Consider the following 27,941-nt stretch of genomic DNA (forward strand, 5'->3'; position numbering starts at 1 on the left):
TATAACAAAATGCAGCACAGGAGAGCGTACCTCTACACCACACAGGACAAACCCTGTAAAAATGATTTGGATTAAATATTAATAACCCCTTATTTGGAGTAAATAATATACAGCACAGGACAGCACTACTGGACTGGACTTATACGGCAGTACCACTGGACTTATATGGCAGTATCACTGGACATATACGGCAGTATCAATGGACTTATAAGGCAGTATCACTGGACTTACACGGCAGTAACACTAGATTTATACGTCAGTATCACTGGATTTATACGGCAGTACCACTGGACTGGATTTATACGGCAGCTTCACTGGATTTATACGGCAGTACCACAGGACTGGATTTATACGGCAGTATCGTTGGATTTATATGGCAGTTCCACTGGACTGGATTTATTCGGCTGTACCACTGGATTTATACGGAAGTGCCACTGGACTGGATTTATTCGGCTGTACCACTGGATTTATACATCAGTACCACTGGACATATACGACAGTATCACTGGACTTATACGGCAGTATCACTGGACTTATATGGCAGTACCACTGGACTGGATTTATACGGCAGTATCACTGGACTTATACGACAGTACCACTGGACTTATACGACAGTACCACTGGACATATACGGCAGTATCACTGGACTTATACGGCAGTACCACTGGACTTATACGGCAGTACCACCGGACTGGATTTATACGGCAGTACCACTGGATTTATACGGCAGTACCACTGGACTGGATTTATATGACAGTTTCACTGAACTTATACGACAGTACCACTGGACTGGATTAATACGGCAGTACCACTGGACTGGATTTATACGGCAGTACCACTGGATTTATACGGCAGGACCACTGGACTTATACGGCAGTACCACTGGATATATACGGCAGTATTACTGGACTTATACGGCAGTATAACTGGACTGGATTTATACGGCAGTATCACTGGACTTATACGGCAGTACCACTGGACATATACGGCAGTATCACTGAACTTATACGGCAGTACCACTGGACATATACGGCAGTATCACTGGTTTTATACGGCAGTACCACTGGACATATACGGCAGTATCACTGGACATATACGGCAGTATCACTGGACATATACGGCAGTACCACTGGACTGGATTTATACAGCAGTATCACTGGACTTATACGGCAGTACCACTGGACTTATACAGCAGCACAGGGACAGCACCACTGGACTGATGCAGCACAACACAGCACCACTGGACATATGGCAGCAGAGGACACCACCACTGTGACTGGACTGATGCAGCACAAGACACCACCACTGGACTGATGCAGCACAACACAGCACCACTAGACTGGACTTATACAGCAGCACTGAACATATGGCAGCACAGGACACCACCACTGGACTTATGCATCACAAGACAGCACCACTGGACTGGACTTATACAGCAGCACTGGGCTTATGGCAGCACAGGACACCACCACTGTGACTGGACTGATGCAGCACAAGACACCACCACTGGACTGATGCAGCACCAGACAGCACTGGAATGATACATAAGAGCAGGTCGCCACACCACTTTCCCGCACAGACAGTCACTGAGGAGAGAGACACGTCCTCTCGTTACACTCTCCAGGACTGTAGTGGAAATGGCGGTGACGAGCGGCTCCTTATATGGAATCCAAAACCTGCGAGAATCCGACAGCGGGATGATGATGTTTTGCCTTGTTCTGGTTTCCAAGTCTAGCAGGAAGTCCCGAGCCGGACTCGGATCTGGGCTCGGAACGTGATTTTCGGTAGGGTTCGGATCTCAGAGAACCGAACCCGCTCATCTCTATAATATTACGAATGATAAATGGTGCTTCAGCCAATCTGCTCCTACAAAATTAGACATACATTGAGACATGTTGTTGTCTACCTGAAAATTACTTCTAAGCATCTCATTTTCAGAAAGAACATGTTGCTTTTCTTCCAGCAAATGTAGTTGTTCAGCCTGTATTTTCCTAATTTCTTTGCTGAGATCATTTATTTTAAATTCCTTCTCCATAAGTATTGATTTCAGAAGCGACATAGAGATTCTCTGAGCTCCATCAGATTCTGCAGCCTAGAACCAACAGAAATTGATATGTTAATCAGCGCTGTGTTATGTATAGTATGACTACAGCAACAGTAAAGCATAGAATGGACATCATTCACAAGAAACAGGGGCGTAGCCAGAACTTTGTGGGCTCCATAGCAACATTTTGAAGGGGCCCCCGTCCCAATGCTTCTAGAGAGACACTTCTCTGCAGCAGTTGTTAATTTTATGCCCTATAATAGTGCCCTAGTTCATTTTCTGAACCATAGTAGAGCTTTATTTAATGTAATGCCCTATAGTAGTGCCCTAGTTTCTTTTAAGAATCACAGTAGTGCTTAAGTCCACCCTATGTCACATTTCAGAGCTGCCAGTACACATTATGCCGCACAGTACCCCCATTTCACATTATGATATATAGTGCTCCCCGTTCTTATTGTGCCTCATTACAGTACCCCGGTTCATATTATATAACATTAAAATGCCCTCCAGTTAATTTTTTTACCACACTACAATGACCAGGTCCAGGGGCATACCTAGATATACTGTATTGCAGGCCCCAAGGAAAAAATTTGGCGAAAAATGTATATAACACATGTAAGTGTGACAGAGAAGGTGCCTCTCAGCTCTGGGCCCCATAGCAGATGCACTGTTTGCACCTATGGTAGCTACGCCCTTGACAAGAACACAATATTTAAAGCATTGTTCTATTGACTGACAATGTAATTAACAACGTGAATTAAAATAACAACTCTAGCCTATGTTATCAACACCAATAATTTCTTCTAATAGATCAACAAAATGTACACCCGTAATTACTTTCTGTAAGATCGCTATTTTCGTTGTCAGTCTTAAAATATGCATAATTAGTTTAGTATAGCAAAGCAGACACATAACTAAAGTTGAAAGAGAGGAAGGGGCCCCTTTGCCCGCTCCCGTATACCCCCAGCACACTAAAAATTACCTATAACCATACCTGAACCTATCTGGTAATAGAATTTCAGAGAAATTGGTCACATGTTTAGCAGCTGACCACATCAAGGCTACTCTGATATCAGCATTCCTAACACTACATAATGGCAGTGCCCACATAGGGCCATGTGATTTGTCTACAGTAAGGTCTCATGATAAATGCTCATACTAAAACGCATCCAGACAGAGGGCGAGCTTACCTGGGAGCCACTCCCAGGATCTCCAGTTAGCACTAGAAGGAACAACATGCCTTCCAAATGCTGCTCCCATTCAATGCCTTCTCACACATGTTGACAAACAGTGGTAGCTGCTGGATCATTCCTGGAGATAATTATATATCTGGTGCTAGAAAAGGGGAGGGGTCACAAACAAACAGCAGAAAGAGAGGGGGGGGGTTTGCTCCCCCCCCCTTTCCCCCCTTGTATCCTCTCAGCACACTAAAAATTACCTGTAACCATACATGAACCTATCTGGTAATAGAATTTCAGAGATATTGGTCACGTGCATTTGCAAAGACATGTTTAGCTGCTGGCCACGTCAAGGCTTCTCCAATATCAGCAGTCCTAACACTACATAATGGCATTGCCCACATAGGGCCATGTGATTTGCCTACAGTAAGGCCTCATGATAAAGGCTCATACTAAAACACATCCAGACAGAGGGCTAGCTTACCTGGGAGCCATCACCAGGATCTCCCATTAGCACAAGGAACAGCATGCCTTCCAAAAGCTGCTACCATTCTTTGCCTTCTCACACATGCAGACAAACAATGTTAAATAAATTAGCTGCCTATACTGGTGTCACTCCTAAGCCTCCCATATTGGACAGTCCACAAGCTTCCATCAAATAAACATTCTACTTGCTCTTCTAGAGGAAAGAACATTTGAGCTGTGTATAGCTTGTATCAGTCATGACAGTGTGGACACATGGGGACAGTGTGCTCCTGTGAGTGGGTGCTTCTCATGTGCTAGACACGGCCCCAAAGAGGTGCAGCCATGCCCCTGCATGTAATGGTCACACCCACTATGGGAAGGGGGCCCAGGAAGTTGTTGTACCGGGGCCCAGGATTTCTCTTGGCATCCCTGATTATAGACAGACAGCGGCTATATATACAGTATAAAAGGCTAATGCTACACACACACAAACACACACACACACACACACACACACACACACACACACACACACACACACACACACACTCAGCATCAGTTATTAGCAGCAAAACTTCCAGAAAACGAGCAACTCCTGTGTGAGTAGCAGACCGAATCACCCCCCACGCAGCGCAGCCGCAGTCCCGCCCCGGTCTCACCGCAGCCAAGAACCGCTGTGTGCAAACAGGTCGGAATGACCCCCAATATGAATGAGCTATTATTCTGTCATTCCTATTAAATGCTTTGGAGAGTAATCACTTTAGTTCATGTAAAGTTCTTACATTGCAACATTAAATAATGATTGGGTGATCTATGAAGAGGAAGACTTTCATGTACTGTAGTCAGAACATGCATTTTACAGTCAAGGTACATTTGATCATTGGGCCTAATTCATGTTTGTACGCAATGGTCAATTATCAAGTAATGGACTGATTATCGGCAGGCTATGTATGTGCTGCGATCGCAATGCGCATGAGCGAAGGTGCAACTGTGATCTTGCTTGCAATGAGGATTTCAAGGAAAAGTTATTGACAGGAAGTGACCGTTTGGAGGTGTTTACAGGAAGTGACTGGAAAAACGCAGGCTTGTCATATCCTCTTTTCAGGACGTGTAGCTGCTTTCAGCTCTGAGCTCGTACATACTAAAATACGGAGCCTGTGTGGTACCCACGTCTGGGGTACCGCAAGGCATACTGACTTTCCCCTTATTGCAGCCAATACTGCCTGAAAGGCTTTTGTTAAAAGGGACACTAGGCGTTAAGTCCCTTGGTGGTTGCCTAGTAACCGCCCGGGTCTCGGAAAGCGGGAAGCCCTGGGGATGGGGATTGGATGACGGATAACACGGGAAAAGGAAGAAGGAGGAGAAACCGAGGGATGATAGGAGAGTGCAGCGGGACCAGTGAAGGAGAGAGCCGCCGCCTGCAGAGAAGGAGAAGCAGCTGTGTTCAGTGGCAGCCGGAAGACGAGATGTGGCTGGGATCAGCGGCAGTTGAGAGAGAGAGCCATCTTGTGCCCCTATGCAGAGCCGCGGTTGCCAGGGAGCGACGGCAACAGGAGGCGCCTTTGAAGGGGACGAGAGCCGCCGACGCCTGTGAGCGAGGGAGAAGAGAGCCGCGCCCGATTCAGAAGCCGCCAGCCGCCGCCGGGAACAGTGGGAGGTATCAGAAGACGTGCCCGGCCGGAGCGCAGCACAGTCAGCTTCCGCTGCACTCAGCCAGCCAGCGGATCGGGAGTAGCCAGGGCGCACAAGCCGGCACTACACCCGCAGGGGAGATACTGTCAGGAGAGACTGCAGTCGGCGCTGGGCTACAGGCAACAGATGGAGCAGGATCCTAAAGGCACTGCAGGTACACTCACCAATCTCCCCCTAATAAGCAGCTAGTACTGTATGAGTCCCTTGGGATCTGTCACCTGCTATACCCTCTGGGGATAAGGGGGACACCCCTGATGCCAAATAATTGAGTCCAAGGCCCCGGTATAAGCGATTCACTCTGCTAACCAGAACTAGGGGTGGTCTACTAGTTCACCCTATGAAGTTGTGTATTACAAAGTACTTACCTTTCCGTGGATACAAATATGGTTAGTACCGTTAGCCATTGCTGCTGTGTTGTGTCACCAACAGTTAGTCATTGCTGCTGTGTTGTATTACCAACTGTTAGTCGTACATACCTTCCTACAAATACTTACCCTACGTCCACCGACGTCTCTTCCGGAGTTTACTGTTAGAGTGCAAGTATTCGGTTAAAGGGACACTGACCGCAAGCGCTCACTGGGGAGCAGGAACTGAACATTAGTGCCCTGCGTACAACGCCATCTTGTGAACAGCTTAGGAAGTGCTTCCACATTACTGCCAGGACATTCCTACCCTAAGATAACGTTATCTTCCAAATGATTGTTCTTGCATGTGATATATTTGATTGTTTGATCCATTCATAGTTATACCTTTGAGATATCTAAACTGTGATCACTGTTATAGACAGGGAAAGAAGCAGGGTATTGTAATGATGTTCAACCTATGCAATTGCTCCAAATGAGAATTGAGTTATAGCGGTGACTGATATTTTCAGTGCAATAAATGGTTGTCACCGTATCCCTGTGTAGTGGTCCTTGAGCACACTGTATTTGGGTTGTTCTCCCAGGGCTCTCCTGGTCCTTCTGCCCCAGCTTTACAGGTGACGCGAAGAATCATTGCTGGCCTCAACATCGCTGAAGAACAGGATACGGCCGATCACGAAACAACTGAACCTCAGGTACATCCACATCCCACCCACCTTATAGCGATATTACACTTCGCGTCCGCGAACAGGATCGTTGCAAGATGTCGAACCCAGACATTCCTGAGTTGTCCTCGGGACAGGGACAACCACCAGTGACACCCGGAAACCCAACAGGGACAACTGCATCACCTATCACCATGCCATATTACTTTGGGGCCCCATGGTTGCCGACAAATGCAGGAAAACAAGTACTTTCAAGGCATTCAGGGGCAGATGTATTAACCCGGAGAAGACATAAGGAAGTGATAAACCAGTGATATGTGCAAGGTGATAAAGGCACCAGCCAATCAGATCCTAACTGTTAATTTACATATTGGAGCCGATTGGCTGGTGCCTTTGTCACCTTGCACATATCACTGGTTTATCACTTCCTTCTCCAGGTTAATACATCTGCCCCTCAGAGACAAAATGCTCTCCATGTTTCACCTATATACACTCACGGAAGAACAAAAAGTGGAGATCCTGAAGGGACAATTAACAGGCCCAGCACTGAGGGAAGTAGAAGCATGGGAGGATAATGAGAAGAGTGCAGATTGTATACTCCAGAAATTAAGGAACATATTTGAATGCAAAACAGTAGCAGAACTAAAGAGCCGTCTGTACGCGCGAAAGCAACAACCAGGTGAATCTTTACGGGAATTTGCACTAGGCCCACAGGAAGCCTTGAGGGCTGTACGAACGCTGGACCCACTGGATGTCGGACTGACCGATGACACCCTAATTAATTTATTTATTGAAGGAGCGCAAGGCGAAGCAATTCGGTCACAATTACGAATGTGGAGATGCCAAAAGCCAGACAGTTCTTTCACTGCGTTTAAAGAAGATGTTCTACAGATACTAGGATGGAATCAGGGCGACGGGGCTGAAGACGACGAGGCACCAAGGAAAGTGGACGAAGAAAACCTCCAGAGCACCCCTCCATTCAAAAATGTAGATGCCGCCACCCGAGCGGGGGCAGTCCGTCAGCAGGCCCAGGCCCCACCAGGGCCAGACCCTATCGAAGCCCTGAATCGACAGATGTCAGAAGTAATGCTCAGCCTGTCCCGGATGAACCAGAGTCTAGAAGAACTCAGCAAAGAACCAAGTGGAAACCAACGCAGAGAATGGCATCAAGAACGCAGTGGAAGAAACCACCCTCGATGGGAGGTCACGAGGGAGTCAGGCCGACGGCCTACCGATCGGTTTGATACACAGGGTCGACCGATTTGTAGGGGATGTCACCAGAGCGGACACATCGAACGGAACTGTCCACTTGACCCTTTAAATGGGGGGACCCCGAGGCGAGGGACCGACCCTCGGGAGGAGAACCACTGACAGGTCCGCCGTCACGGTATTGGTGGCCCCAGTATGTTGGAGAGTGCCCCCACCTGAACATCCGCATCGATGGGACCGAGATACTGGCTCTTTTGGATACGGGCTCACAAGTCTCTACAATCTGACTCACTGCGTTCCTTCGACACTGGGACGAAGCCACCATTGTGTCCCCACCCGCTACATGGCTCCACCTGCTAGCCAGCAATGGACAACCCATCGCCTTCCACGGCTACTGGGAAGCCGATGTGGAAGTAGGAAACGCTCCTTGACCCGCCAAGGATATCTCATCACCACCGCGCCCAGCGCGCACTTGCCACCCGTGATCCTGGGCATGAACATTCTGAGAAATTGTCCAGAGGAGCTAGTAGAGGCCCTACGACACGAGATGAAGACCGCGGCCCCTATGGAATGAAAGGCCCTGCAATAGACCGTCAAATTGCTAGAGAGCCAAAGGAAATTCGTTAATGGTCAGGGTGAGATTGGAAAGGCCCGAATCACCGACCGCCAACCTGTTCTACTGAGACCGAACTCCGAGCAAGTGGTGTGGTGCAAAACAAGAATTGGTCCGGGGGGGGGAGAGACTACGAGGCTCTGGTGGATCCCTGTGACCGGGATGGACAACAGCCATTCGCTGTGGCGAGGACACTAGCCAAAGTGGTACACGGGAGGGTACCGGTCCATCTTCTGAACCCACACTCATACACCATCAGACTCTACAAGTACTGTCCTGTGGCGAAGGTCAGTTGGATCGACTTCCAAGACATCGTGGGACAGGGTGTAACCGCAGCTCAATCCGGAGCGGCAGACGAAGAAACGTCGGTGACTGAGGAAGAATCCCCATGGTGGGCCGAGATCCAGATTGGAGATGTTGACACCCCTACTGATAAAAGAGACGGAGTATTACAGATTGTGCGATGCAACGCTGCTGCATTCAGCCAACACCCTTCTGATTTTGGGCAAGCAGACGAAGTGTATCATCACATCCCCACGGGGACAGCCCCTCCTATCAAGGAACGACACCGACCCCTCCCTCCAGCCATGTACCAGCCAGTGAGGAACATGATCGCGGAGATGAAAGAGGGTGGGGTCATCCGTGAAAGCCACAGCCCATGGGCCGCTCCACTAATGTTAGTGAAGAAGAAAGATGGTAGTCTGCGCTTCTGTGTAGATTATTGCAGGCTCAATGCTGCAACTCACAAGGACACCTATCCGCTTCCCCGAATCGAAGAATCTCTGACGGCCTTAAAGATGGCAGCGTATTTCTCCACACTGGACCTCACCAGCGGCTACTGGCAGGTCCAAATGGCCCCTGAAGACATCGAGAAGACGGCTTTCACTACACCAATGGGCTTATTCGAGTTTATGAGGATGCCATTCGGGCTCTGCAACGCTCCGGCCACCATCCAGCATGTCATGGAGCACTGTCTTTGACACCGCAACTTTGAGATGGTCCTGTTGTACCTTGATGACGTGATAATCTTCTCGAGAAACTACGAGGACCATCTGCGACACTTGGAAGAAGTGTTCCAACAATTGACCAACTGCGGCCTAAAGCTTAAACCGAGCAAATGCCACCTGCTCAAGCCCAAAGTCCAGTATCTTGGACATGTCGTCAGCGCCGAGGGCGTGATGCCTGATCCGGAGAAGCTCAGAGTCGTTCAGGACTGGCCAGTCCCCAAGACCATCAGAGATGTCCGAAGTTATTTGGGATTCGTGGGCTACTATAGATGCTTCATTGAACAATTTGCCACAGTGGCAGCCCCATTGCATGAATTACTCAGAGGCCAATCGGGTCATGAGCGAAGAGGGTCGTCCTTGGTATGTTGGGGAGAGGAACAGCAGCGAGCCTTTCACCAGTTGAAGACGTCCTTAACTGAAGCCCCATTATTGGCCTATACCGATTATGAACAACCATTTCAAGTGTACACAGACGCCAGTCACCGGGGGCTAGGAGCTGTACTCTCCCAGGTGCAGGACGGGCGTGAAAGAGTGATCGCATATGCCAGCCAGGGCCTCTGCAAGACTGAGCGGAACTGTGAGAATTACAGCGCATTTAAGCTGGAGCTGCTCACCCTCATCTGGGCCATCACCGAGAAATTTAAACATTATCTGGCCGCCACGCCATTCGTCATCATGACGGATAATAACCCGCTGGCACATCTGTCTACTGCTAAGATCGGAGCTCTTGAACAGAGATGGGTATCCTGACTAGCAAATTTCCGGTACACCATATCCTACAGAAGTCGGAAGTCCAACGGGAATGCTGACGCCCTCTCCCGATTACCCACTGTAGATGTTGCGGAGTAAGATAGAGATGTGGATGAGGATGTCGAAACCCCAGTGTTTAAAGTCTCTCGAAAAGGATGAACGGTCACGTCGGACCCCCTGTCCATCACCGGATCTCCACTGGTGGAAAACGCCTACTGGATGCTCCCACAGTCGATTGGTGCGAGAAGCAGCGGAAGAGTCCAGTGCTGAGGGAGATTGTGGCCTTAATGCAACAGCAACGCCAGTTGACCCGGATCCAACGGGCCAAAGCTGACCCGGAATTGATCAAGTTACTACGGCATAGGGACCGCATTCACCTGGAGGAGGGGATCCTAGTGCGTACAAGCATAGATCTAAGTACTCACCAACCAGTCACTCAGGTGGTTGTCCCTAAAGATCAAGCCACTCTTCTGCTCACAGCCTACCATGACAAATCCGGACACTTCGGCACTCAAAAGACTGAAGCCATCCTACGCACACGGTATTTATGGGTGGGCATGTGAGAAGATTTGGAAAGATGGTGCCATGACTGTGTTCCATGCACAAGGAAAAGACAGCCCGACGCTACCCAAAAGGACCCTCTACATCCCATCAAGAGCAAGCATCAACTACAGATCATCGCCCTGGATCATGTGAAATTGGAGCCTAGTGACAGTGGGTATCTGTATGCCCTTACAATAACGGACCATTATAGCAAGTTCTTAGTAGCCGTCCCGGCCAAAGATCTCACTGATAAGACCACTGCCGAACTGTTTTTGAAGCACTTTGCCAGACCCTATGGGTATCCAGACTGCATCTTGACCGACCAAGGCCCTGCCTTTGAGTCGCAGTTGTTTCATGAATTTTGTTCCTACTACGGCTGTCGAAAAGCTCGGACAACAGCCTATCATCTGCAGGGGAATGGATTGTGAAACGAGCTAACCAGACCCTCATAGGGATGCTCCGGAGCCTGGCGGCAGAAGATCGCACCAAGTGGCTGACTGTCCTCCCCGACTTAACCTACCTCTACAACAACAGTGAACAGTGCTCTACCGGCTTCACGCCGTACTACCTCATATTTGGACGACGAGGCAAATTACCCCAGTACCTGGAATTGGCCCCTACAGTGGTCCCTCCCATCGATCCAAAGACCAACTGGGTTCGTGAACACCAGCGAAGAATAGAAGCTGCCCGAGATATTGTAACAAAAAGAGTGGAGCATGCGCAGCATCGCCAGGAGATGAACTACAATGCCAACATCCGACCGGAGACGTTGAAGGCTGGAGACCTTGTATTGAAGAAACGGAATCACCGCACCAGCGAGCTTGACGCTATGTGGGAGAGTTGTCCGTACATCGTGGTCAGTGTTCCTGAGGGTGAACGATATACCTATGAGATCCGTAAGGGCCCCGAACGTCCAGTCAGCGTTGTACCAAGAGACCAACTCAAGCTCTGTACCATAGAACTATCGACGAAGAGTGCAGACTCACCTATGGCAGAGGGACGTGAGACCCTGGGGGACATACCCTTACACGATCCCATGGAGCTCTTAGTGTTTATGGGTGGTATCCCACCACTGTATTCAGCACCACCTGCAGACCTGTTGAAAGCCAGGATCGGCCTAGTCTAATTACCGCTCCTAGCGATAGCGACATTCCTATAGTAGAGACCAGAAGGTCGGGACGTAGCACGCAAGACGTCCCGCCTTTAAAGTATAGAGAGTAAAATGTTAACTGTTTTTTGTGTATACTTATACCTGATTTGTTTGCACGTGTTTAATGTTATTTTTGAATTGAGAGACTCGTGTTAAAGACTTGGACTCACTGCACATGCGTGAGACCACGCATCCTTCCACCAGGGGCACATGTGGTACCCATGTCTGGGGTACCGGAGGGCATACTGACTTCCCCCTTATTGCAGCCAATACTGCCTGAAAGGTTATTGTTAAAAGGGACACTAGGAGTTAAGTCCCTTGGTGGTTGCCTAGTAACAGCCCGGGTCTCGGAGAGCGGGAAGCCCTGGGGATGGGGATTGGATGACAGAGAACGCGGGAAAAGGAAGAAGGAGGAGAAACCGAGGGATGATAGTAGAGTGCAGCGGGACCAGTGAAGGAGAGAGCCGCCGCCTGCAGAGAAGGAGAAGTGGCTGTGTTCAGTGGCAGCCGGGAGACGAGACGCGGCTGGGATCAGCGGCAGTTGAGAGAGAGAGAGTCGTCTTGTGCAGAGCCGCACTTGCCAGAGAAAGACGGCAACGGGACACGCCTTTGAAGGGGACGAGAGCCGCTGCCGTCTGTGAGCGAGGGAGAAGAGAACCACGGCCGATTCAGAGGCCGCCAGCCGCCGCCGGGAACAGTGGGAGGTATCAGAAGACGCGCCCGGCCGGAGCGCAGCACTACACCTGCAGGGGAGATACTGTCAGGAGAGACTGCAGTCGGCGCTGGGCTACAGGCAACAGAGGGAGCAGGATCCTAAAGGCACTGCAGGTACACTCACCAATCTCCCCCTAATAAGCAGCTAGTACTGTATGAGTCCCTTGGGATCTGTCACCTGCTATACCCTCTGGGGATAAGGGGGACACCCCTGATGCCAAATAATTGAGTCCAAGGCCCCGGTATAAGCGATTCACTCTGCTAACCAGAACTAGGGGTGGTCTACTAGTTCACCCTATGAAGTTGTGTATTACAAAGTACTTACCTTTCCGTGGATACAAATACAGTAAGTACCGTTAGCCATTGCTGCTGTGTTGTGTCACCAACAGTTAGTCATTGCTGCTGTGTTGTATTACCAACTGTTAGTCGTACATACCTTCCTACAAATACTTACCCTACGTCCACCGACGTCTCTTCCGGAGTTTACTGTTAGAGTGCAAGTATTCGGTTAAAGGGACACTGACCGCAAGCGCCCACTGGGGCGCAGGAACTGAACATTAGTGCCCTGCGTACAACGCCATCTTGTGAACAGTTTAGGAAGTGCTTCCACATTACTGCCAGGACATTCCTTACCCTAAGATAACGTTATCTTCCAAATGATTGTTCTTGCATGTGATATATTTGATTGTTTGATCCATTCATAGTTATACCTTTGAGATATCTAAACTGTGATCACTGTTATAGACAGGGAAAGAAGCAGGGTATTGTAATGATGTTCAACCTATGCAATTGCTCCAAATGAGAATTGAGTTATAGCGGTGACTGATATTTTCAGTGCAATAAATGGTTCTCCCGGGGCTCTCTTGGTCCTTCAGCTTTACAGGTGACGCGAAGATTCGTTGCTGGCCTCGACATCGCTGAAGAACGGGATACGGCCGATCACGAAACAACTGAACCTCAGGTACATCCACATCCCACCCACCTTATAGCGATATTACTCCTGCGTTTATACTGCTTTGTCCAGTCTGCATAGCCATAGGCCTACCCTTAGCCTAGATATTCCCCGTATTTTCGTATATAGTCTGGTAATCTGTATGCAATTGCGAATGATTGGCAGTACAAACAAGTAACCTGGGTCATCCAACATGGGTTCCAATTACAGCATGAAAAGAGCTGGATTTCCAGGTGCTTGGAGATGATGTCATCTTCAAGCGTCGTCAGAAGAGAGACTGCACCCGTGTGCAGAGCCGGATCCGGGAATAGCAGAGTATGCCAAAATTTGTAGTCCCACTATAGTTGGTGAGTCATTGATGGCTTACCAATCAACCAATGATATGCTAGATGGGTTAAACCAGTTGTTCTCAAACTGTGTGCAGTGGCACCCTGGGTGCCTCAGGGCACTTGCAGGGGTGCCTTGGATTGGTGGACCAGGACCAATTCAAATTATTTATGGTCAATGGACTGGACAAAATCAGTGCTTGTGGCTCAGTGGTGTAAATTAATCCCAGTTGCCCAGAGGCAAGATAAATATTGGTGCCCCCCGTATATATAGATAAATATCTGTCTATCTATCTATCTATCTATCTATCTATCTATCTATCTGTCTGTCTGTCTGTCTGTCTGTCTGTCTGTCTGTCTGTCTGTCTGTCTGTCTATCTATCCATATATGTGTATATGGAGTGTTCTGAAAAAAAATATTATATATAGTATTACATTGTCATTTATTTTAAATCACACATTTCTTAGCAGTCACACTCAAGATTAGAACCCATGACCTGTTACACTGAAGGCAAACACCATACTGATAGACAGGGCCGGATCAAGACTGGTGGGGGCCCCGGGCAATGAAGTTGTGGGGGCCCCCACTCCAGTAGATGACAAAGACCCCTGAGCCCCCCGTTACACACACACACATACACCCATGTTACACAAACTCACACACACACAGACACATGCGCGCACGGTACCTGTCCAGCGAGCGGCGGAGCAGCGGATGCCGGATTCAGTACCCCCACACCCAGGAGTGTAGCAGTCTCCAGCCCTCCCGGTGGCTCAGCTGTTCATTATCAGCGCTGCCGAGGAGGTGTTCCTTGCACAGCATTTCATAGTCTCGCAGGATTTCAATGCAGCATCCTACGCTCCTGGGTGTGGGGGCCCCGGGACTACCGCCCCTCCCTTAATCCGGCCCTGCTGATAGAGATATTTGCTCCTGCAAATTCGAACTATATGAAGCAACTTAGATTTGTCAGTTCAAAACCATTGCAACTAGGCAGATCTATGTAGTGTGCAGCCACACACTACATAGATCTGCTCAGTCACAGTGCTGCTTATCTCTCTGGCAATGAGTTCACAAGTGTCATACCCAGGATTAGAACCCACAACCTATTACACTAGAAACAGACACCTTACTGATGGAGCTATTTGCTCCTGGATAGCAAGCCTGAGAATTCTAACTATATGAAGTTACTTGACACTGTCAAAGAAGTAACTTCATGAAGTTAGAAGATGGGTGTCACTTATAAGGTGCAGGGATGAAGAGATAGCGGCGGCTATCAATTAATTTAATTGCATGAACACATGGAACAGGAGGAGAGGTGCCCCCCTACAATTAAACCTAAGGATGATATATAAACACAATTTACTTAATTTAATATTTCTTTCTAAATTTCTCAATAAGAAACATTTGGCCTAGGAATGCCATGAAAAAAAAAATGTGATACTCTAGGGCAAAAAAGTTTGGGAACCACTGGGTTAAACACTGAAAATTACATTAAATATCAGTCTACAGTTCATAATATGTGGACCCTATGCTGTCCGATGGTACACAAATTAAAATTTCATTTTCTACACCTCAAGGGGGAACATGTAGAGCCACCATTGTCATGCTAGAAGATATTTACAGGATTTTAATTACCTACCGGTAAATCCTTTTCTCGTAGTCCGTAGGGGATACTGGGAATCCATTTAGTACCATGGGGTATAGACGGGTCCACCAGGAGCCATGGGCACTTTAAGAAATGTATAGTGTGTGCTGGCTCCTCACTCTATGCCCCTCCCACCTGACTCAGTTTAGGAAACTGTACCTGGAGGATACGGACATATTTTGAGAGAAGGAAACAGATAAGAACAGTGGTTTCGGACCAGCACACCCATAACAAGAGGATAGCCATGCTAACCAGAACGTGAAACACGAACAGCAACAGCTAAACCAAACAACAGTTAACAAGTAACTTAACAGGAAGAACGAAGCACGGGGCGGGCGCCAGTATCCCCTATGGACTAGGAGAAAAGGATTTACCGGTAGGTAATTAAAATCCTATTTTCTCTTACGTCCTAGGGGATACTGGGAATCCATTTAGTACCATGGGGAAGTACCAATGCTCCCAAACCGGTTGGGAGAGTGCTGAGGTTCCTGCAGAACTGATTGACCAAATTGAAGGTCCTCAGAGGCCAAGATATCGAACTTGTAAAACTTTGCAAACGTGTTCGAACCCGACCAAGTAGCTGCTCGGCCGAGCTGTAATGCCGAGGCCCCTCGGTCAGCCACCCAGGGGGAACCCACCGACCTAGAAGAGTGGGCCTGAATAGATTTTGGAATCGGCAAACCTGCTGTAGAATAAGCATGTTGGATAGTAAACCTGATCCATCTTGCAATTGACTGCTTTGAAGCAGGACACCCAATCTTGTTGGCATCAAAGAGAATGAACAGTGAATCCAATTTCCTGGTACGAGCCGTTCTCTTCACATATATCTTCAAAGCCCGCACCACATCCAAGGACTTTGAAACAGTAGAAGTGCTAGTAACAACCGGAACCACAATTGGCTGGTTGATGTGAAACGCCGACACCACCTTAGGAAGGAATTGCTGACGAGTCCTGAGTTCAGCTCTGTCCTCGTGGAAAATCAAGTAGGGACTCTTGTGCAACAACGCCCCCAGTTCTGAGACATGCCTTGCCAAGGCCAAGGCCAATAGTGTGACGTAAGATATTTTTCTACCACCTCCAGTAACGGTTCAAACCAGTACGATTGGAGGAACCATAGAACCAACTGGAGATCCCAAGGTGCCGTGGAAGGCGCAAAAGGGAGGTTGGATATGAAGGACACCCTTCAAGAACATTTGTACTTCTGGTAGAGAAGCCAATTGTCTCTGAAATAAAATTGACAAGGCCGAAATCTGAACCTTTAAGGAACCTAGGCGTAGGCCCACATCCACACCCGACTGCAGGAACAGCAGGAATCATCCCAGATGAAATTCCACCGTAGAATATTGTATACTTTCACACCAAGAGATATATTTCTTTCAGATACAATGGTAATGTTTCAACGTTACCCCCTACCTGGCTTGGATCATAGTCGGGATGACCTTGTCGGGAATCACTTTCCGGACTAGAATCAGACTCTCAACTTCCATGCTGTCAAATGTAGCAGTGGTAAGTCTTGATAGATGGATGGGCCCTGTTGCAGAAGATCCTCTTGAAGAGGCAGAGGTCACAGATCTTTGCTTCCCATCTCTAGAAGGTCCCCATACCAGGCCCTTCTTGGACAGTCCAGAGCAATCAGGATTGCATGAACTCTTTCCCTTCTTATTCTTTTGAGAACCCTTGGGATCAGAGGAATCGGAGGAAACTATACCAGTTGGTAAAACCATAGAGTTGTCAGGGCGTCAACCGCTACAGCCTGTGGGTCCCTCGACCTGGAACAGTACCGCCTGAGCTTCTTGTTGAGACGAGAGGCCATCATGTCGATTTGTGGACAACCCCAATGATATGATAGACGCTGGAACATCTCCGGGTGTTGGCCCCATTCTCCCGGGTGCAGGCCGTTTCTGCTGAGGAAATCTGCTTCCCAGTTGTCTACTCCCGGAATAAAGATTGCTGACAATGCCATGCGTGTTTTTTCGCCCAGAGGAGGATTCTTGACACCTCTGACATTGCGGTTTTCGTTCCGCCTTGTCGGTTTATGTACTTCACCACCGTCACATTGTCTGACTGAACTTGAATGGTCTGATTCTGAAGAAGATCAGAGGCCTGCAGAAGGGCATTGTAGATTGCCCTGAGCTCCAGGATGATTATGGGAAGTGTGGCTTCCAGACTTGACCATCTTCCTTGGAATTGTAATCCCTGGGTGACCGCTCCCCAACCTCTGAGGTTTGCGTCGGTGGTTAACAGAATCCAATTTTGAATCCCGAACCGTCGACCATTCACCGGGGAGTTTGTAACCACCACAGGAGGGAAATCCTGGTGCATGTGTTGATGAGATCCGGACCATTTGTCCAACAGATCCAACTGGAAGGGCCTTGCATGAAATCTTCTGTACTGAATTGCCTCGTAAGAGGACACCATCATTCCCAGAAGATGGATGCACTGATGTACTGAGATTCGGTTTGGCTTCAAGACAGCCCGCACCAACGATTGGATTACAATTGCCTTTTCCAAGGGAAGGAGCACTTTATGTGTCCAGGATCATTCTCAGGAAATGCAGCTTCTACATAGGTTCTAGGTGAGATTTTGGCAGGTTCAGAATCCACCCATGATCCAGGAGCAATGTGGTTGTGAGACTAATTTTCACTAACAACTTTTCCCTGGATGCAGCCATTATCAGAAGATCGTCCAGGTGAGGAATAATGTTCACTCCTTGTTATCGGAGTAACATCATCATCTCTGCCATCACTTTGGTGAACACCCTCGGTGCCGTTGAGAGACCAAAAGGCAGGGCCTGAAACGGGTAGTGATAGTCCTGCAGTGCAAACCGCAGGTAAGCCTGGTGAGGCGGCCAGATCGGAATGTGAAGGTATGCATCCTTGATATCCAGAGACACAAGGAACTCCCCCTCTTCCAGACCTGAGATCACCGCTCTCAGAGACTCCATTTTGAACTTGAATACCCATAAGTATGGGTTCAATGACTTGAGTTCAGAATCGGTCTGACCAAACCATCCGGTTTCGGTACTACAAACAAGCTGGAATAGTATCACCTGTTTTGTAGATGAGGTGGAACTGGAACAATGACCTGAGTCAGTAACAGTTTTTGAATAGCTTCTTGTAAGGTTATTCTTGCTTCCTGTAAAGCTGGTAAGCCTGATTTGAAGAATTTGCGAGGTGCAAGATCCTGGAACTCCTGCCTGTAGCCCTGGGAAATAATGTCTAGGACCCAGGGGTCCTGGCAATACCTCGCCCAGGCGTAACTGAAGAAGGCTTTGAGGCAATAGAGCTGGTGTTCTGTTCCTGAGAACCAACAGTGGTTGGCTTCCGTGATTTCCATTTAGCACCTCTGGTGGCGGTAGAGGAACCTCTGGCTCTGCCCCGAAACTTCGCAGTCCGAAAGGATTGTAAGTTGGGTCCTGAGTAGGTCTTCCTAGCAGGAGCTACAGAAAGCAGATAGGTGGATTTACCCACAGTAGCTTTTGAAATCCACGTATCCAGTTCCTCACCAAATAAGGCCTTACCTGAAAATGGGAGGCCTTTCACACCTTTCTTGGAGTCTGCATTGGCAGTCCACTGACGTAACCATAAACCTCTGCATGCTGACACTGCCATAGCTGTCATGCGTGCATTTAGCAAACCTATCTCCTTTATGGCTTCAAACAAAAAGTTCACAGAGTCTTGTATATGTTGCAGAAGTAAAATAATTTCCCCTCTAGGTAAGGTGTCAAAACCCTGTATGACATTATCAGACCACTTTGCAATGGCTTTTGCAATCCATCCACATGCTATAGTGGGTCTCTGAGCCACCCCTGCAGCTGTATACAAAGATTTGAGGGTAATCTCAATCTTATGATCAGCTGTATCTTTTAGGGAGGCTGCACTAGGAACAGGTAAATCAATTTTACGTGAGAGCCTTGAGACTGATGTATCGACAATCGGTGGATTTTCCCAATTTTTCCTATCCTCAGGGAGAAAAGGAAAAGTTGACAGTAACCGATTAGGGATCTGAAACTTTTTTTCTGGATTAACCCACGGTTGTTCAAACAGAATATTTAGTTCTTTTGACACAGGAAAAGTACCTGAGGATTTTTTCTGTACATTAAAGTAATGGTGTGTACACATGGTGAGATCCTTGCTATGCCCGATTTCACTTTGCGATTTCCCCTGAACCGGAGCCCAGCACCACTGATTTTGACTAACTTTTCTTGAGATATGGACTATGTGTGCTTACGATTTTGGCTTATGTGAGATTCTGGCTTATGTGAGATGTAATTGACATGTGAGATGAACTAGATAGTACACCGATCTAGCAAGGATTGACTTGCCTGCACAGTCTATCTTTTCTTGCGATACTGACCTGGCAGGACCGCGCATCGGGATCGCAAGTGGCATAACACCTTGCGATTTGTACTAACTTTTCTTGCGATTTTGACTATATAGTCAAAATCGAAAGAAAAAATCTCTCCGTGTGCACACACCATAAGATTCCTCACTCTCCTCAGTCACCTTGTCACAAATATTGAGGACTTCCCTGCACTTCAACTCCCTGCGACAGAGTACCCTCCCCTACCGCCATGTCCACCTCACCTTCCTCCATTACTGACCCTTCTTGATCAGTCAGAATGCAGGAACTGGGCTAAAGTACGTTTTTGTGAAAAAAAACAGCAGAGGACTGAGACGCTGGTCTGAATACTGAGTCCTTTTGCATAAACTCAGCCATAGCTTTTCTTAAGTATTGGTTCTTGTTTTCATTTCGAGATAATTTAGTAGAGATAGTGGAGATCATCCCCCTAATGGAGTCCAGCCATGCTGGCTCTGCTTCCTTTGTCTGGGAAGGGACACTACACTGAGTACACACTAGTGAACCCCCAGGAGAGGTGGAACACTGTGTCTTACATGTAACACACTCCTTGCTTTCTGACATCCTTGCAGCAGAATGGCATACACACAGGAAATAGTTAACAGCACAATTAACCCACAAAGAGCCCTTCAGGAGAGACACAATGTAGAAAAACCAGCACACGGTGTCCTTACCGAGTCGCAGACTAAGTACCCTAATTGGGGACTCAGTACACTATATAACGCCCCCTCCCTGCTATAACACCCTGGTACTGCTGAGGTAAACTGGAGGCTTTCCGGAGGAGCTGCGCATCCCTGCAGTCAGTGTATGTGATGATGCAGTCTGTACAATGGCGCCTGTGAGCTGCTGGATCCGCTCATAGTGAAGCCCCGCCCCTACAATGGTGGGCGGTCTTCCTGCTCTCTTTTTATACTGGCTGAGGTGATTTTTGTGCCTAAAATGGAGTCAGCCCCCTTTTAAGTCTGTAATGCCAGTCTGGGTACTGTGTACACCTAAAGTATACTGAGACCCAGCCGCCCCATGAAGAAGCCGTGCGTCTCCGTACCCTCCTGCCGCCATAATGGCCGGTGACCCGTTAGTCGGGACGCCGGCTTAGTAATCACCACTCTTCTTTTTTCTGGCTCTGTTAGGGGTGACGGCGTGCTGCGGGAATGTACGCTCGCTGCGGTGGGGCTTGAGAATAGTTCCCTCAGGAGCTATGTCCTGTTAGCGGGGAACGGGACCATTAACCCTTTGGGAGGTTGGGCCGTTCTCCCCCCTAAGTCCCACGAAGCAGGCAGGCTGGTGCCATCCAGTCCTGCCTTAAAATGACCGACAGAGAAAATAAATGCAGAAAACTCTTCAGGAGCTTCGAGAAACGTGACCGGCTCCTCCGGGCACATTTTCTAAACTGAGTCAGGTAGGAGGGGCATAGAGGGAGGAGCCAGCACACACTATAAATTTCTTAAAGTGCCCATGGCTCCTGGTGGACCCGTCTATATACCCCATGGTAATAAATGGATTCCCAGTATCTCCTAGGACTTAAGTGAAAGTTTCTTTCCCTACCAGCCTCGGGGGGGGGGGAAGAAGGGGGGTCTTTCCCTCAACATCAGTCAGGATACCACCACCCACAACTTTAGGAGCATAGGCCCAACACCCCAGCTCCCCACCCCCCCATTACTTTAAAAAAAAAAAAAGAAGCCACCTCAAAGCAGTGTCACACCAGCATCTTACACTAGGTGTCAGATTAATGGCCCTCATTCCGAGTTGTTCGCTCGGTATTTTTCATCGCATCGCAGTGAAAATCCGCCTAGTACGCATGCGCAATGTTCGCACTGCGACTGCGCCAAGTAACTTTACTATGGAGAAAGTATTTTTACTCACGGCTTTTTCTTCGCTCCGGCGATCGTAATGTGATTGACAGGAAATGGGTGTTACTGGGCGGAAACACGGCGTTTCAGGGGCGTGTGGCTGAAAACGCTACCGTTTCCGGGAAAAACGCAGGAGTGGCCGGAGAAACGGTGGGAGTGCCTGGGCGAACGCTGGGTGTGTTTGTGACGTCAACCAGGAACGACAAGCACTGAAATGATCGCACAGGCAGAGTAAGTCTGGAGCTACTCTGAAACTGCTAAGTAGTTAGTAATCGCATTATTGCGAATACATCGGTCGCAATTTTAAGAAGATAAGATTCACTCCCAGTAGGCGGCGGCTTAGCGTGTGTAACTCTGCTAAATTCGCCTTGCGACCGATCAACTCGGAATGAGGGCCAATATTTTATCTGGAGCCCTTTACATTGCAGACAATTCCACATATCGATTTCATATACTACTGATAAGTATACATAATAGAAATTACCATGTCTCCTAACTTAAGGTTACCATGAAGCCACATATGATACCTCCATGACACCCCCAGTACAGACACACTGACCCCCATACACGAGCCAGGCTCCTCTGTATCTGGAGGGTAGGTCGACATGGATTAGGTTGACAGTCAATGGGTCGACCACTACCTTTTCATGTGTTGACCTGTCCATGTCGACCATTTTAATGTGTCAACCTTTTTCCTATGTCGACCATGCCAATGTCGTCCAATAGTGGTCGACCTATTGACTGTCGACCTAATCCATGTCGACCCATTGATCCATAACCGGCTCCTCACTCTCCCTGCCTCAGCTCCCTATTTAAACTCAGTCAAGTGGCAGTGATGCCCATTATTTCCATCAATACGATGGCATCCCAGTAACTGTGTGCCATGAGTTACACAGGGCAGATCAGCTACTCTTTCAGGCTGGGATAAGTCTATGTGCATAACAGGGACATACATACAGTTACTGTCATTTTACTGCAACTCAGATCACATTCACCTGGGCATCCTGAGCGAGCAGCAATGTAAGATGCACCTTACCACCAGTGTCACAGGGCATTTGCCCTGCTGCAAGACGATATGGAAGATACACACCTTGCTGTGTGCTGCCAGCACAAAGCACACTGCCCAGTATCACTACGTAATGCCCATACTGGCATCTGATGCTGGTGCATGTTTATGGACATAGCAGGACACAGTCTACATTGCAGGACACAGTGTACCAGCCCCGAGCGGCACCTACCAGTGTATCATTAACTGGTTGCTGAGTGCTGCAATTCCTATGCACTGCTGCTGATGCTGTACCAGCCAGGAGCCATCCCTGTCACTCTCACTGCTGCTGTCTCCTCCTCCTCCTCGCTGCTCGTTTTCCGAATCCGATCGCCTAGTGGGAGCAGTGTCGTAACTAGGTATGTGCCGATGGTGCCTTGCCCACAGCGCAAATGCACTGCAGGCGCACCATCTGACAGCACACCCCTGGTACAGCCGTTATTGCTAGTCAGTCATTAGCAGTCCTGCCGCCGCCGCTTGTCTCCCGCCTCTGCATGGGAGTGGGAGCGCTGCCGTAGCTGGCATCTAGCAGCACACACCTTCCCCCTGTCCTGCCACTGTCCCTGAGTCCTGATGTGTGTGCACCGGAATGTGAGCTGTGCCGCAGCTCGCAGCCACCATCTGACAGCAGTGATCCCGCCACTCCATCCCTGAGTCCCGCTGGCTGTCTCCTGCTGCCTGTGTAAAGGGGTGCTGATCGTTGGCGCAGCTTGCTCCCAAACCCGTGGTTCTTGCGTAAAAGACAGCGTAGCGGCACCTTAGCATAGTCCCGGACCCGAGGAGAGTCTCTGCGTGTGGATGCTGGATTGTGCCCCCCCCCCCCCCGCCCAGGTGACACTGAAACACACACCTCTCTCTCCACACTCCTCTCTCTCCACACACACACTCTCTCTCTCCACACACACACACACACACACACACACACACACACACACACACACACACACACCTCTCTCTCTCTCTCTCCACACACATCTCTCTCTCTCTCTCTCTCCCTCTCTCCACACACACTCTCTCTCTCCACACACACACTCTCTCTACACACACACACACACACACACACACACACACACACACACACACATACTAGAGATGAGCGGGTTCGGTTTCTCTGAATCCGAACCCGCCCGAACTTCATGGTTTTTTTCACGGGTCCGAGCAGACTCGGATCCTCCCGCCTTGCTCGGTTAACCCGAGCGCGCCCGAACGTCATCATGACGCTGTCGGATTCTCGCGAGACTCGGATTCTATATAAGGAGCCGCGCGTCGCCGCCATTTTCACACGTGCATTGAGATTGATAGTGAGAGGACGTGGCTGGCGTCCTCTCCATTTAGATTATAAGAGAGAGAGATTTACTGGAGCTTAGGACTAGGAGGAGTACTGTAGAAGTGTAGAGAGTGCAGAGAGTTTACTAGTGAGTGACCACCAGACAGTGCAGTTTATTTAATATATCCGTTCTCTGCCTGAAAAAAGCGATACACACAGTGACTCAGTCACATACCATATCTGTGTGCACTGCTCAGGCTCAGCCCAGTGTGCTGCATCATCTATATATATTATATATCTGTCTGACTGCTCAGCTCACACAGCTTATAATTGTGGGGGAGACTGGGGAGCACTGCAGTGCCAGTTATAGGTTATAGCAGGAGCCAGGAGTACATAATATTATATAGTGAGTGACCACCAGACAGTGCAGTTTATTTAATATATCCGTTCTCTGCCTGAAAAAAGCGATACACACAGTGACTCAGTCACATACCATATCTGTGTGCACTGCTCAGGCCCAGCCCAGTGTGCTGCATCATCTATATATATTATATATCTGTCTGACTGCTCAGCTCACACAGCTTATAATTGTGGGGGAGACTGGGGAGCACTGCAGTGCCAGTTATAGGTTATAGCAGGAGCCAGGAGTACATAATATTATATTAAAATTAAACAGTGCACACTTTTGCTGCAGGAGTGCCACTGCCAGTGTGACTGACCAGTGACCTGACCACACTGACCACCAGTATAGTTAGTAGTATACTTATATTGTGATTGCCTGAAAAAGTTAAACACTCGTCGTGTGACTTCACTTGTGTGTTGTTGTTTTTTTTATTCTATAAAAATAAAACTCATTCTGCTGACAGACAGTGTCCAGCAGGTCCGTCATTATATAATATATAATATATACCTGTCCGGCTGCAGTAGTGATATATATATATTTTTTATATCATTTATCATCCAGTCGCAGCAGACACAGTACGGTAGTTCACGGCTGTGGCTACCTCTGTGTCTGCACTCGGCAGGCAGTCCGTCCATAATTGTATACCACCTAACCGTGGTTTTTTTTTCTTCTTTATACATACATACTACTACGACATCTCTTTATCAACCAGTCTATATTAGCAGCAGACACAGTACAGTACGGTAGTTCACGGCTGTGGCTACCTCTGTGTCTGCACTCGGCAGGCAGTCCGTCCATAATTGTATACCACCTAACCTTTTTCTTTGCATCATGTGCTGATTGGGGAGGGTTTTTTGGAAGGGACATCCTGCGTGACACTGCAGTGCCACTCCTAAATGGGCCCGGTGTTTGTGTCGGCCACTAGGGTCGCTAATCTTACTCACACAGTCAGCTACCTCATTGCGCCTCTTTTTTTCTTTGCGTCATGTGCTGTTTGGGGAGGGTTTTTTGGAAGGGACATCCTGCGTGACACTGCAGTGCCACTCCTAGATGGGCCCGGTGTTTGTGTCGGCCACTAGGGTCGCTAATCTTACTCACACAGCTACCTCATTGCGCCTCTTTTTTTCTTTGCGTCATGTGCTGTTTGGGGAGGGTTTTTTGGAAGGGACATCCTGCGTGACACTGCAGTGCCACTCCTAGATGGGCCCGGTGTTTGTGTCGGCCACTAGGGTCGCTAATCTTACTCACACAGCTACCTCATTGCGCCTCTTTTTTTCTTTGCGTCATGTGCTGTTTGGGGAGGGTTTTTTGGAAGGGCCATCCTGCGTGACACTGCAGTGCCACTCCTAGATGGGCCCGGTGTTTGTGTCGGCCACTAGGGTCGCTAATCTTACTCACACAGCTACCTCATTGCGCCTCTTTTTTTCTTTGCGTCATGTGCTGTTTGGGGAGGGTTTTTTGGAAGGGACATCCTGCGTGACACTGCAGTGCCACTCCTAGATGGGCCCGGTGTTTGTGTCGGCCACTAGGGTCGCTTATCTTACTCACACAGCGACCTCGGTGCAAATTTTAGGACTAAAAATAATATTGTGAGGTGTGAGGTATTCAGAATAGACTGAAAATGAGTGTAAATTATGGTTTTTGAGGTTAATAATACTTTGGGATCAAAATGACCCCCAAATTCTATGATTTAAGCTGTTTTTTAGTGTTTTTTGAAAAAAACACCCGAATCCAAAACACACCCGAATCCGACAAAAAAAATTCGGTGAGGTTTTGCCAAAACGCGTTCGAACCCAAAACACGGCCGCGGAACCGAACCCAAAACCAAAACACAAAACCCGAAAAATTTCAGGCGCTCATCTCTAACACATACACTCTCTGTCTCTCGTGCATAAAAGGGGGGAATGCCTGCCTAATGTGTAAAGAAAGGTGGACACTGCTGATGTAACGTGTAAAAAAAAATGGGGGACTGCCTGCTTAATGTGAAAAAAGGGGTACTCTGTTACTGTAATGTGTAAAAAAGGGGGACTCTACTGCCATAATGTGTAAAAAGGGAGACTCTGCTGATGTAATGTGTAAAAAAAAAGGTGGACTCTGCTGCCTAATGTGTAAAAAGGGGGACTCTGCTACTGTAATGTGTAAAAGGGGACTATACCTGCCGTACTGTGTAAAATGGAGCTCTTCCTAATGTAATGTGTAAAAGGAAGCTCTGTGACCACGCCTCTTCCCCATGAAGCCACGCCCCTATATTTTTGACACGCGCATTGACCCTGTTTTGTATATGGGGGGGCGCGCTGAGGCTGTTTCTTGCACACAGCGCTAAAATGTCTAGTTATGGCACTGAGTGGGAGTGTCTTCCCCAGCCAGACGTAGACACAGTACTGTACTCTTTAGCAACCACACTCTCTTCTTCACAATAGAACATCACATAGCTATAGCTCAGTCTGGTGGCCACTGACCATCCTGCCCCTAAGTTCACCATCTAGAGCAGTGATGGGGAACCTATGGCACTCCAGCTGTTGTTGAACTACATATCCCAGCATGCCCTGCTAGAGTTTTGCTATTTGGCCATGCTAAAACTGTAGCAGGGCATGCTGGAATGTGTAGTTCAACAAAAGCTGAAGTACCAAAGGCTCCCCATCACTGATCTAGAGCTACAGTAGGTTGCCTTAGACAAATGCCTATGCCCTGGTGCCTACCACCACCGCCACTACCATCATGCCTCCGAAACTCATACTCACCCCTACCCGCCCCACGGACCTGCCAGTGCTGCCACCGCTGCCAAACAAAGCCATACCCCTCCTCCCCCCAGACCGGCCACACACCCCGGACTTCACGCAGCCACTACCAAAGCCGCTCACCCTAGGGATGGACATCGGAAGCCCATAATTTAAATTATGGCTGGGCTTCCACCATTGAAACTTTCGATGTGATGGTCACTAACCATTGCATCAAAAGTATTTGATGGTAAAAACTATTTATATGATATGTGCATGCGCAAAATACCCTGCAGCATGATTTGCAGAGGGTGGGATCAGGGGCGTGACTAGGGGGCGTGATCGGGGCGGGGCCCATAGCAACATACACTCTAGTGTAGCTACTGTAGCAGCACCTCTGTGCTGTGGGGACTGGAGGGTACACTATACAGTAGATACATATACAGTCTGGCTCCAGAGTCCAGCATGCCCTGCACAGGTGGGGAGGCTCCTGAAGTGATTCCAGTGTGTTACAGCTGAGCAGTGAGGAGGAGAGACACTGCCATGGTTGCACTGCTGAGTGTGAAAGTGTGTCTCTGCTGTGTGAGTGACTGCTGCAAGGCAAAGGCTGCATTCTGATTGGCTCTCTGGGACAGTGATAGCCAATGTTCCCTATTGCCTAGCAGCAGCCTTGTGAGGGGAGAGAGTGAGGGGATTGAGAAGGGCCCCCTCTTAGGCAGGCAGAGTCAGTGACAGTCTCCAACGAACCCATAAAGATTCCCTGATGCAGACACAGCAGCCAGGCAGGAGCCACGGGAGGCATAGCTAACAGGAATTCAAAAAAATAAGCCACCATCGAATGATTCCCATTCGATGGTGGCAAACATCAGAAGGCCACCATCGAATGGAAAAACCACTACCATCGGACATCAGAAGGCAACCATTGAATGGAAAAACCATTACCATCGGAACAAAAACATCGATAGTCAGTAAACATCTTATTCC

At 48.5% G+C, this 27,941-nt stretch overlaps 1 protein-coding gene across 4 annotated transcripts in view; it reads right to left on the reverse strand.

Annotated features, from left to right (window-relative positions):
- Window positions 1-27,941, reverse strand: part of LOC135050849 (uncharacterized) — a 135,097-nt gene that overhangs the window by 90,900 nt on the left and 16,256 nt on the right. For 3 of the 4 annotated variants that reach the window (XM_063957142.1, XM_063957140.1, XM_063957144.1), the window contains one exon: window positions 1,907-2,092. The exons of the other annotated variant lie outside the window; for it this stretch is intronic. In XM_063957142.1, the coding sequence (XP_063813212.1) occupies window positions 1,907-2,092 (186 nt within the window). The remainder of the gene's footprint in view (window positions 1-1,906; window positions 2,093-27,941) is intronic. 4 annotated transcript variants of the gene reach the window in all.

Source organism: Pseudophryne corroboree, chromosome 2 (assembly GCF_028390025.1).
Source record: "Pseudophryne corroboree isolate aPseCor3 chromosome 2, aPseCor3.hap2, whole genome shotgun sequence".
Classification (NCBI taxonomy): Eukaryota; Metazoa; Chordata; class Amphibia; order Anura; family Myobatrachidae; genus Pseudophryne; species Pseudophryne corroboree.